General features: G+C 35.6%; 1 protein-coding gene across 2 annotated transcripts in view; it reads right to left on the bottom strand.

The window, feature by feature from the left end:
* LOC131792876 (uncharacterized) overlaps positions 1-12,188 on the bottom strand; it is a 70,314-nt gene extending 58,126 nt beyond the window's left edge. The window contains exons 1-11 of one of the 2 annotated variants that reach the window (XM_066170858.1): positions 10,845-12,188; positions 8,408-8,938; positions 7,785-7,901; positions 6,631-7,158; positions 6,049-6,165; positions 5,754-5,828; positions 5,271-5,354; positions 3,198-3,287; positions 2,526-2,615; positions 1,858-1,947; positions 881-961 (exon numbers count right to left, since the gene is read on the bottom strand). In XM_066170858.1, the coding sequence (XP_066026955.1) occupies positions 881-961; positions 1,858-1,947; positions 2,526-2,615; positions 3,198-3,287; positions 5,271-5,354; positions 5,754-5,828; positions 6,049-6,165; positions 6,631-7,158; positions 7,785-7,901; positions 8,408-8,938; positions 10,845-12,087 (3,046 nt within the window). In that variant the 5' untranslated portion in view covers positions 12,088-12,188. The remainder of the gene's footprint in view (positions 1-880; positions 962-1,857; positions 1,948-2,525; positions 2,616-3,197; positions 3,288-5,270; positions 5,355-5,753; positions 5,829-6,048; positions 6,166-6,630; positions 7,159-7,784; positions 7,902-8,407; positions 8,939-10,844) is intronic. The other variant, XM_066170856.1, reaches the window with a different exon arrangement.
* Positions 12,189-12,396: the final 208 nt, after the last annotated feature.

Here is a 12,396-nt window from a genome sequence, read left to right as displayed (position 1 = left end):
TCCATTTAATGTTTCCCTTCCCTTTTTCGAGCAATTTGGTGTATATCAATCGATGATTTCACAAATATTAAAACAAGAAGCAAATCCGGTTTCTGATAAAAATTTGCTTATGAGTAAGAACAAGACTTAGTCGTGACAGGTAAGCATACTGTAACACAACACCATTAAAATAAGCTAGTGGAACTTATTAGTTTTTGTATAAATGGCGCAATGAACAAACGGGTTTTCGAGAACAGCATGTTCACCGATGATAAAGCTATGAAATAAACATTCGCGTGTGGGTTTGCATTCAGAGCGCGACAACTGGTTACAAACGAGCGCCTTAGCTGATTCTACCGAATTACGATACACTGAGAATAAATTTATTTTGAATGGATTCCCAAGCGGTTGGGACGAATGATTTTTTTTTAACCGAGTGACAAATAGCTATTTTGATAAAAGAATTCCGTTGGAAAATGATAAATCAATTATATATTCCGATTACGAAGTCGAAGTAGTTTGTAACAGCATATCGGGAAGGTCGGTTAGAACGGTGATTGAAACGAACAAGTTTGCTTGTCGTTGATAGCTGTGCAGTATTTTAGTCCTGTTACATTGCAGCCTATTCTCTAAAACGGTAAACCGCCAACCATAAAAAAACAAAAGGATTACTTCATATATACTAATGAGGCAGATGTATCAAGCTTATGCGCGCACGTGCAATTTTTTGACGCGCACATTTTTTTTAATCGCAATTGCATGCGAATTTTGGCGCGTTTTATTTTTCCTTTTTTCGGTTAACGTATACGCGAGCGGTAATGTAATTCTAAAGAGAACTGGAAGCATTTTAATACTTATCAACTTCGATTATTTTCTCTCTAAACGTGCATTATGTATTCACCTTCCTTCTTCCATTTCTGAAGTTGCTTGAGTAGTTCGTCGAGTTGTACTTCAGTGGTGGAAACGAGGGGATGTGAGCTACCTGAGAGAAGAAGTAAACAGCAAAATGGTTTAAAGAATTTAACAGCATTCTTGGTTGAAAGCATTATATAAGAGAAGGGGTTTGCCTTAAATATGGAGTAGATACACATCATTCCATGTTTTAACATGTAATGAGTGGCGCAGATGATTTGCAAGTTGCATGCAGGGCTTAGATATTTGAGAGAAGATATAGAGGATATTACATGCCCGCTTGGAGGTACGAATTTTATCTTCTCATGCTGGAAGTATCTCTCACTCGTTCACTTTGCTCACTCGTGAGAGATACTTTCAGCACGAGAAGATAAAATTCCTATCCCCAAGCGGGCATGTAATGTTCTGTTTATTTTATAGATACTGATGAAATTCCTACATAAAAGACAACTTTTTTTAAATTCATTTTCGAAACAGCAAAATAGTGCAATTAAAGTGGTCACCTATCGCAAAATGCCTGTCATAAAAATGTTATGAAACTGGGATATAAAGTTATACAGGAGAAATAAAGACAATAATATTTATATTTTCTGTTCAAAAAAGTCAAAATTCTAATGAAGAGAAAAATTATATAACAGCAAAAGAACCGGCCTGAGCAGGAAGCTCTCTTGTGATTGGCTAGTCATGTTAGTAACCAAGGTGACACCAATATCCTCACACGTGAAAGCGAAAAATAGCATTTCACTGCGCGCGATGAAGATATGACTTTTTAGTAAAAGGAAAAATTCTGGTATTTCATCATTATGTATGTAATAAAATACAATTAGGTGTTCTCCATGACAAACTAAAACCTTTCAGCTTTTTACGTTTAAAAACGCCTAAAATACTAGTGGAACCATTTCCTTGCATCACTTTCCGTTTTTCTTTTTCCCTGTTCAATGAAGCCAATAAACATGTTTCACTCACCTTTCATTCTGAGTCTGTTAAGTTCTGTACGAAGTCCCTTAAGTTCCTCTTCAAGATCAGCAGTAAAGAGTCCAGGGGGAGGCAAAGTACCTGAAAGGTAAGGTAAACAGTAAGATTCACTGTATTTACCATTCAACACCTTACCTCACATAAATGGTTAAAAACAGGCATTACACTAACACTGCACATTGTGTTAGGGTCATGTGATAGCACAATTATAGTGTCAGTTTTCTGATTAATCTCCTATGGTAATTGTTGAAATCAACCATTGAGAAAAATTGTTTCATCATATTAAGCCACAGCCCAACTTAATACTCTCTTTTGCCACGGCACAGAATAAGGAAAAACAAATAAACAAAAAATTAATACAAAAGCTAACACTTTACATAATACTTGAAAGTACAGGTACTTTAGTACAGTACAGTACTAATTAACTATAAAGGAAGCAGGGCTATCTTTACTAAGGAAAATTTCCCCTTGAAAATGCATATGATTAGAATAAGAAGTAGAAGCATTCATCAATAGTAATAAAATCAGATAAAAGGTTCTTTAAAATAAGGAAAAATTTTCCTTGGAAAGTGATAATTCGATACAAGGGTTAACGCCTTAAATAGCATTCTTGGATTTATTTCTCTCTGATAATGAATCAATAAACATTTTATATTCACCTTTCATTCTGAGCATCTGAAACTTACTGCATAGTTCATCTAGTTTTTTCTCAAGATCAATGGTTGAAAATAGAAGGACAGGAAAACCACCTGAGAGCAAAGGTAAACAGAAATATATTTAGCACTAAGTGCCTCACCTGATATAAAAAGTAAAGGCATAACAACATCTATTGAGGTCAAGGGAGAGAACAATGAAATTAGCTATCTAAGTATTTTTTCATTATCACATGCTGCAGCCAATTCAATACTACCTTTGACTGAAATTATGGATTTAGAGGTAAAACTGAATTGAAAATATGTTCCTTAAGTAAACCAAGTTACTGAATAAAAGCTGAGAGCATTTAACAGTATTCTTAGATGAAAATAAAGACAGGAAAAGGTTAATATCTCAGATAAGGAATAATTTCTCTCTAAAGTATTTACTAGAAAAAAAGGTGAAAATATTCAAAGGCATTGAGCTATTTACATAGCTAAAATGTTTTTAAAAAGTAATAAAAACCAAACATTTTCAACACTAGGTCATCATCAGGGTGATGATGACCTGGTGTTGAAAATGTTTGGTTTTTACCTATTTAATATGTTAGCTCATTTTAAACCTAGGCAAACTTTATGGACAGCATTCTTGGATCAGTTTCTTCCTAAAAATGATAGGAAATGAATTTTTCTATTCACCTTCCACTCTAAGCATCTTAAGGTTCACACATACTCTCCTCAGTTTTTCTTCAAGATCAATGGTGGAAAGAAGAGGAGGAGATGAAGAACCTGAGAGCAAAGGTATACAAAGCTTTTCAAAATTTAGTGTCTTACTTTACATATAAAAGATAACAACAGGTATACCTGTGCAAACAGCAAATTATAGTCGTGTTAAAGTTAAATAGTCTTAGTTCTCCATTATAACTCCAATGATCATTGTTTAAAACAACTATTATGCATGCCAACTCAATACCATCTTTAGCTGAAGTAGAAACACATACAGAAATGACTGAAATAAATTCCCTCTATACCTGACTCTTGCTATTGCAATAATGCAGACTCTTTCCTGCCCCCCAGCATGACTTCTCACTTGTTTTTTCTTTTGTTGTAACAGACACTTATTTACTCTGTCCAAAATCATGACTAGCATACTATGAACCAACATTATGAAAAAGGGAAATAAAGAAACCATTCTTCAATTGGGTGTGAACATATGAAATTTTCTGCTCACAGCCAGATCTTTTTCTGGTTTGTGGAAACTTTATTTCATATGTTAAGAAACAAAACAAATGTTTATTTCTCTTGTACCCCATTATTACAAACTTTTTGCTATTACAGACACTAAATCTCCCCCCAAGGATGTCCACAGCAATGGGAGTCAACCTTAAGGGGTAAAGTACAAAGAAACAATTCATGTTGTTACTTTTAATAGCAACATGTACTATACATTTACTATAACAACTGATTTATTTCAAACTATTTTATTTTTGTCACATTTGATTCAAATTTGTATTTACCCATAATCCCTTGTGGGTGTGGTCTTTTTCACAAATAATCAATTTCGAGTTCACTGACACAGTAAAAAGTAGAAATAATAACATTTTGTATTACATGGAGGCTAGTATCTCCCTAGTGAGATCAACTGGCACTCTAAAAACTGACTTTCTGCCTCTTTTTACAACTTGAAGATCACATCACCATTTTTCTATTGGAAATTCAGCTCTCTTATTGCGATTCTTTTCATTATATTTTAGATTCCTTAGCCTATTCTTTTCCTGCTTTTTCCTCCTCCACTCTTTGATCCTCGCAAGCTTTTCTTCCTTTTTGTTAACCATACCTCTTGTCAAGCGCACCTGAAGTGATATTTACGGATGGCTAAATCTCAGAAAAATTATTGAGCTTGAAGACTCCCGACACAGCGCTTTTGGTGGCATTTGTGGCAAGACTCCGTTCTCAATATGGCGTCAACATGGTAAAAAGCGTAGCGACTTGGTCAAAAGTGAATATTTTGGCCGTTTCTAAAGATATGGACCCAAAAACTTAAAAATGACAAGAGAAACTTATGAGCATTGAAGTGTAATCGATTTCGAAACCCGACTTTGCCGTATTTGAAGTATAGTAGCAAAGGAGCAGGTAAGTTGATGAAAAATATTGTTGTGTAATCAGGTTTTACAAAACTGTAGCGACCGTTTTACACTGATATTTCTCCGTTTATAGTCAATCCTTTAGACTGATTTTTCGCTATTTTAGAACACCAAGTATGAGCATTTGGTTAATGTGTTTTTGTTCCCACAGGATTCCAGTTCAGTCATTCTGCGGACAACAACTTGGTGTACTTCCAAATTCTGAAACCCAGCATTACACAAAGGATACTTAAGAATGATAAATCTTTTCTATGTGTTTTAATAAACTTGAAATGTCAAAGTTTTGCTCAAATGTAGTGTTTATTGTGTGTTATCATTAGGTGTAATTTGTTTGCTCAAACGAGCTTTCTTTCAGTGAAAAATGTATTTAAAAAATTTTACCACTGAGATTATGTTACGCGTTACAACCAAAATTGGCTCCATTTCATCTTTCACGGGTATTTTCTCAAAGACAGCAATGTGGTTTTCTGATTTTTTGCTTTTACTATAATCAATAAGAACAACTTTACCTGTAAGCAAAGATTTGGCTTCAATGAAAATGTAAAACAGAAGAAATCATTGAAAGTTTGCAGTCAACCCCCTATGGGCATGGTGATTGTGCTACTCATCATAGTATTTTTTCATTCACCTTTCATACTTTGAAGTTTCATACGTAGCTCTTCTAGTTCTTCTTCAGGATCAGAGGTGTAAGATCCATGAAGAGGCAGCATGCCTAAAAACAAAGTTGTACTGAGAATTAGCATTTCTAGCATTACATTTATGTATTTTACATTATTTACAGCAATATTAGTATTCAAGGTGTTACTTTCATTTGAGAGATGATAACACGGCAAACCAACGAGTCATGTGACCATCTCTATATAGTGCATGAAATTTATCCAAGATACAAAATTTAGGGAAAACTAAATTGGGTTTTAATTTCTTTCAAATTAATCTTTTTTATGAAGAACTGAGAGTATTTCAAATAATTGTCAGGTTAGTTTTACCCTAAAGACCCTTACAACCTTAAACGTTTAATCCCAAAAGCACACTTTTTTACACTTGACATAATAACTAAACATACTGAACATATTCACTACAGATATTAATTCAAACTGAGCTTCCTGTTCACCTTTCCTTCCCTGTGCTTTTCCTATAAGTTCTTTTCCATGACCAGTGGTGGGTTTTACAGTGAGTGGTGAAGTAGCTAAGAACAAAAAGTACAGGAAGAGATCAGCATTCAAAGCCTCTCTTCAGATGCGCTGTAAGTTGTTCCCCATAAGTTGTACTCTTAAAATAATACTACATGTAACACTGCATTACTGCATTGAGATAATTCTTCAAAGCTTTGTCAAATAATAAATTGTTATTACTGTTCACAAAAACTTTCCATAATAACTTAATACATCTTTTAATTTTGTTTTCACCTTTCAGTTTCTCTGTCTCAACAATCTTCGTCTTCTGTTTCCATTTTTTCAGCTCTTCTTGATTTTGTGGACTTTCACTGGTTGAACTTATGGAGTGGAATTCAGAAGATGAGGCACCTAAAATCAGATTTAAAAGAAAACAAATAATGGGGCAATCACTAAATACTGACATTCAAAACCATACAACACACCTCAAATCATTTTTATAAAAACCCCACACACAAATACAGGTAACATTTTCTTTTATAGCTTCTCCAACTAAAATCTTGCCAAGTTTTATTTTAGCTTGTTTTATTTTGTTTATATTTGGAGCCAAAGATAAATACAAGCAGACAGAAAGGAAAATATACTAGGAAATTTCTTGAAAACAAATCACTTCTAGCTACAGATTGTCATTGTATACATAGTAAGCATGAGCTTAGTCATGAAACAATTGGTTGAATATCTTGGTCAAAACCTGGACCCCCTCTACACCTCTGTTAACCCTATGGTGCACCATGTTGAATGAGTGATGCATTGTGTTTTTATTCATTTCAAAACATTTTTCTGAAAGACCAGGCCTTTTTCTTTCTTTCAACTGACCTCTGAGTGCATCCTTCTCAAGAAAGTACAGTTTGTATGCATTGTACTCTTCTGTGTCCATCGTTGTTTTCAGCTTCAGTTCTGCCAGGTTAAGTTCCTTCAAGATCTTTTCAGTTACAAAACAATCTCGTACCATCTTATCCAAAAGGCCACAAGAGTAATCGTCCCATAATTCCTCCAAGCTCGAGAGAGAATCACACTTTACTGTTATCACCAACCTTTCCATAGAAACACCTGTAATGAAGACCTTCATTTCTTGTAAGTATTCCTTAAACTCATTGTGTTCATCCCTGCTCTGTGCTGGTGTAGTATCAAGGTAATTCATGGCAATTAAGCACAAGACTTTCTTTTTGAGTGGTTGGGGATCTTCTAAATCTGCATCAGATTCTGTTTTTCTCTTTGGGCCTGAAGCTGTGGATGCCTTCTGATATCCTGCTGGCTCCAAAGCTAAAACTGAAGCTGTACTATAAGCATCTTGATCTGCACGTTTCATATGTTCCACATCAACTTTGATGTTTAATTTCTGATCTGTTGATTTGGAGCAAAGTGTCCAAGTTAAAATTGTGCTTCAGCTGCACTTGAAACCATTAATATCACATTAAACTTCAAACATATTGGATAATATATATATATTGGATAATAGTCTGCTTGTGTTCCAGTGTTCCTTCTCCTAAAACCTGAAATCGCACACCAATCCTCCAATTAAATAGTACCCAGTACACAAAATTTTTGTAACATGACAAATTTCATACATGTATTTGCAAGATGGAAGAAAGTGGGAAAAAGTTAATGGTGACTGAAAGGGAACTATTACTGCTAGTTTATCCATATCAAAACACTTACAGAAATAAATCATGCAATCTAGCATGCATTCAATGATAGCATGTTATCTACATGTACCTGCCTTTAGTCTTTTACAAAAGGTTTCTGTATTTCCACATACAGTGTCAAGGTAAAAAATGGAGAGATTAACATTCACAGCTTCTCTACAAATATTTAGTTCCCATAAGTGGAACTGTGTACAATTATATTAAATTATTGATGCCACATTATTGCACTGAAATTATTCTTCAAAGATTTATCACATAATTGTTATTACTGTTCACAAAAACTTTCCATAATAAATTAATACAAGTTTTTAATTTCTTTTTCACCTTCCAATTTTGCTGTCTCCATAATCTTTGTCTTCTGTTCACTTTTTTCCCATTGTTCTTTTTTTTGTGGGCTTTCACTGGTTGAACTTGTGGAGTGGAATTCAGAGGATAAAGCATCTAAAATCAGATTTACAAGAAGACACACATTTTAAAAGATAAAGACACCTCAAACTATTTTTAAAAACACACAACATGCAAAAACTAGAAAAAATTTTCTTTCATGGTTCCTCCAACAAAAGTCTTGCCAATTAACCTTTGATTAATGGATGCAATCGAATAAATTAAGGAAAGATAAATACAACCCTGTAGAGAGGAAATACTGAGCCACATGTCTTAGTAGGAAAGATAACAGGCTACTGGGAAGAGATGTTTGAGAAGAACAAAACATCAAATGAAACATCTTGCAAACAAATTACTTCTTGCATTGGCATGGTTTACATACAGTAGTCAGCATGAATTTGTTCAAGAGACAAGTTCCCTAACTCTTGATATAAAAACTGGACCCATCCCTTCATGACATGTACCTTACCATACATCATGTGGAAAGACTGATGGATTTCATTAAAAGCCCTTGACAAATAATTCATAGTAGGACCAGGCCTTGTTACATTCTTTCTACCAACCTCTAAGTGCATCTTTCTCAAAGAACATTTTGCATGCATTGTACTCTTCTATGTCTATTGTTGTCTTCAGCCTCAGCTCAGCCAGGTTCAGTTCCTTCAAGATCTCCTCAGTTACAAAACAATTCTGAACCACTTCATCAAGATGACCAGATGAGTAATCTGTCCACAAGTCCTCCAAGATCATTAGAGATTCACACCTCACCGTTATCACCAAACTTCCTTTAGAGACACCAGTAATGATGAACCTCATTTTTTCTGCATATTCCATAAACCTATTGAACTCTTCAATAGACTGTGGCTTTATGGCATTGAAATAATTTAAAATAATTGATAGAAAGATTTCCTCTTTACGAGTGTGGAGATCTTCTGTTTGTGGACAAGACGCACTTCCAGATGCAGCTGATGTAGCAGATACCCTTGGCAGTATAACCTCTTGGCATCTGACAGTCTCTGTTGCCAACATGCCAGTCTGCATATTCTGTTCTTTAGGTTTCAAGTAATTCACATCAACCTTAATATTCATTTCACCACCTGTTAAATTGTAACAGTCACATTTAATCCTAATATAACAAGGTTTTTTCCACCTTCTACCTAATTAACCACTGAAATGTGAGAACATTACAATGAGGCAACACCAATCAAACATAGAGCTTGTTACCAATGAATAGATACCAACAACGTATTGATGAAATGAAAATGATTACCACATACAGTGTATATATATTGCCTCAATTTTTGTTTCTTTTGCATCTTTATCTCATTCAATAGTAGAATCAAAATTCTGATGGATCTAAAAGATTAGTTTCAAACATGGAAATATCTAAACAGAACTAGCCATGGTGATACATAGGCATGCCTAGCATGCAAGAGTCATTTTTCTGGCTGGGTGGGTTAAGATAGGACATTTTGTATAACTAATGTTTTCATTTTTGTAACAGGAAAAGAGCATAACTTTTAAACAAACAAAAATATTGCATTACTTCACCTTAAGAGAAAGAAAATAAAAACCTAATTTATCTGAATTCACACAGGTATTTTGTGATCTATTGTCTCTATTGTCCAAATACTTCTCAGCAAAAATTAAATGCATCCACGCCACACTTACTGTTGTCTCCTTCACAGCCATAGTTGGGTCCCATCACACAACACCCTCTATTCCCCATTTGAAAGAGAGCATGTTGTGTGAAGACACCAAATAATAGTTGCAAAAGAGACCACTATCTCTGCTGTTCCTCTAACAGATAGAAAATGAAAATTATTCATCTACAGTTAGTTGTCCAAAAAATAGAATTCCACCTAATTTTATGACAAAAAGCAAACTGAAACTCTATTGTATTTCCAATAGACCCTAACCAAAGATATATCATAATCTTGGATAAGTTAGGATACATTAAACAAGAGAAGAGGAAAATAGTTCAAAGAGGGCTCCTTGATTGATTGTTGCCCATCTGGACTTTGCCCTGTACATGTGAAATACATGATAAAATGCAGGTTGTTTACAATGAATTGACATGCAATTGGGTTAAGTCCATGGTAGCAGTTGCATGAAAAGTTCACCATCAGTCCCATTTAGTTCTGTGTGAATTTTTTTTTTTTGTGGGTTGGAAAATGCATTTTGAATATGTGATAAAATGCAGGTTGCTTACAAGGAAATGACACATGATAGAGCAAAGTCTAAAGGGGCAAAGTGGAATTTGATTGGTGGAGTACAATTCAAGCACATGAAAAATTGCATAGTGTTCATGTAATGCAATGATTGGGTATGTTCTGATTGGATTTTGAACATTATTTCCATGGTACTCGATGGAATGTGAGTTGTTTAGCATGTGGATCATGAGTAGAAGAAAGGAAAAAACATGTTTTAACTTAAAAATGATACAAAAAGTCAAATGTGATCCTACCATATCCTGATAAATCTCAATCTTAAGGCAAAGGCCAAAAACCATTACACTTAACAAATGAGCCCAAAATTTCTGATTAAGACCATTCTTTGTACACGGTCCCCTAATTCAATGACATAATTTACAAGAAAACAATACCCAAATGCTGTGAACGGTGTAAGATATCCTAATGCTGTAATATGATTGGTGCAAGATACATACTCTTATGTGGCAATCTGATTGGTGCAAGATAAATACCCTAATGCAGCAATCTGATTGGTGGCAGATATAAGACACTCAGTCTGTACACTAACATAACAAAAAGCACTCAAAAAGACAGTGCACTTGAACACTTGTAGTCCAACCACAAGTCTAGATAAATGTAACAACTCAGGACTAAAGGTGCACTTTACTCATTCTTGTGCTTATCTACATGTACCAGTATTCAGTTTATCTTATGCAGCTCAGTCTACACATAAGATTTAGCTTCATACATGTAGCATAAAATTTAAGCAAATGTACTGAAAAAAAAGAAAAATTAAAAGAAGTGGGCTCACCATTTTCAGTTTTCACAACATTTTCAATCAGCCCTTTAAACCTCTCACATTCTTCTTTCCAAGAGTAAACCTTTCTGTAGTTCTCGCGAAGCTTCACGGCATTGACTTCTCTCTCTTCTGCACTTTCTTCATACATCTCTCTGATCCTTCGTGCCCATTCATCTTTATCTTCACCTGATCCAACAATGACAGTGTTTCCACCTTCTACTTTTTGCAAAGCCTCAGCTATGCCAGATTCGCCAGAGACAAGAACAGGAACACCAGCAGAAATGGCCTCAAGGGCAACAAGCCCAAATCCTTCGGTACGGGATGGCAGAGCAACCAAATCTGACTGATAGAACATCACCTTGAGTTCCTCTTGTTCACGGCAATATCGACGGATGGTTAGTTGGTTGCGGTTGATGCACGTGTTGTCAAGAAACCATTGCTCAACTTTTCGTTGTTCACCAGGAGATGAGCCAACAAATGTCAGCTCAAAGTTCTTACCAAGAGAACCAATGGCATTTGCAACTACATCATAGCCTTTAAGGGAAAGATCCTCAAAGGCAGCTCGGCCAAACAAAGACACATTAAAATTCTTTACTACCGATCTGTCTACAGCTAATTTTGATTCATTGGAAAACTTTCCGAAGATCCCAGGAGTGATAATCTCCACTTTAACTTTAAGGAGACGTCTGCTGTACTTCTGTTGTAGACGGGAGCCAACGGCAACAACTGCATCCGCTGCTTTACACAACTCAATTTCCATCTTGTGCTTCTTCTCGTTCTCTTCGATTGTATCTTCTGCAGCCGTGGCAGATTCTTTATATTTCCCAAGATCCTCACAGTAGACGTGAACAAATTGGATCCATTTACACTTTGTATTCTGTAGGAGGGAATACGCAGGACAACCCAGTTTTCTTCCATGGCCTACCACCAGATGTGGGTTTGGGAGCTCTGGGGGTGAAAACTTCAAGCCCTCGAGGGGGTCGGCTGAACCAGGAACATTTCGAGCTGTGATTAAATTAACACCATGTTGTTTAGCATCTTTTCTGTCCCAATCATCGCTATTAGAGACATAACAGTGGATTTTCATGCTACCAGTCGTCGCTTGTGCCAAATTAATGGCAAATTCTCGATTGAAAGTTGATAATCCACCCTTTGAAGATTTCCATTCGTCACAGAGAAACATGACATCAAGAACCTTCTGCTCTCTCTGCTCCTTGTGGCTAATTCCGGCATTCGATGCTTTGGAAGACGCCATGGTTATTATTGCTACGTTTTCCTTCACCAATAGATAAATCTCAATCCCCTGAATACCGCAATCGGCGGAGATTCCAAAGGACTATCCACGTCTGACTCCATCTTGCATATTTAATTGCATTTGTTTATACCCAAAAAAAAACAAATAGATTCGCCTGACAGAGCTGAATAGCATTTGCGCATGCGTCAGGCTTTGGCGTGGCGGGAAACGGATTTTGAGTCGTTTGCACGTTCGATTTTCTTCTGGGCGTTGTTTCCCTTCCGCTTTTCTTTTATATAACAACCTCCGAAAACTTTGTACACCCCCTAG

The sequence above is a fragment of the Pocillopora verrucosa genome, chromosome 8 (genome assembly GCF_036669915.1).
Source record: "Pocillopora verrucosa isolate sample1 chromosome 8, ASM3666991v2, whole genome shotgun sequence".
Taxonomy (NCBI): Eukaryota; Metazoa; Cnidaria; class Anthozoa; order Scleractinia; family Pocilloporidae; genus Pocillopora; species Pocillopora verrucosa.
The sequence above is the reverse complement of the archived record's forward strand: the minus strand, read 5'-3'. Positions and strand labels throughout refer to the sequence as shown.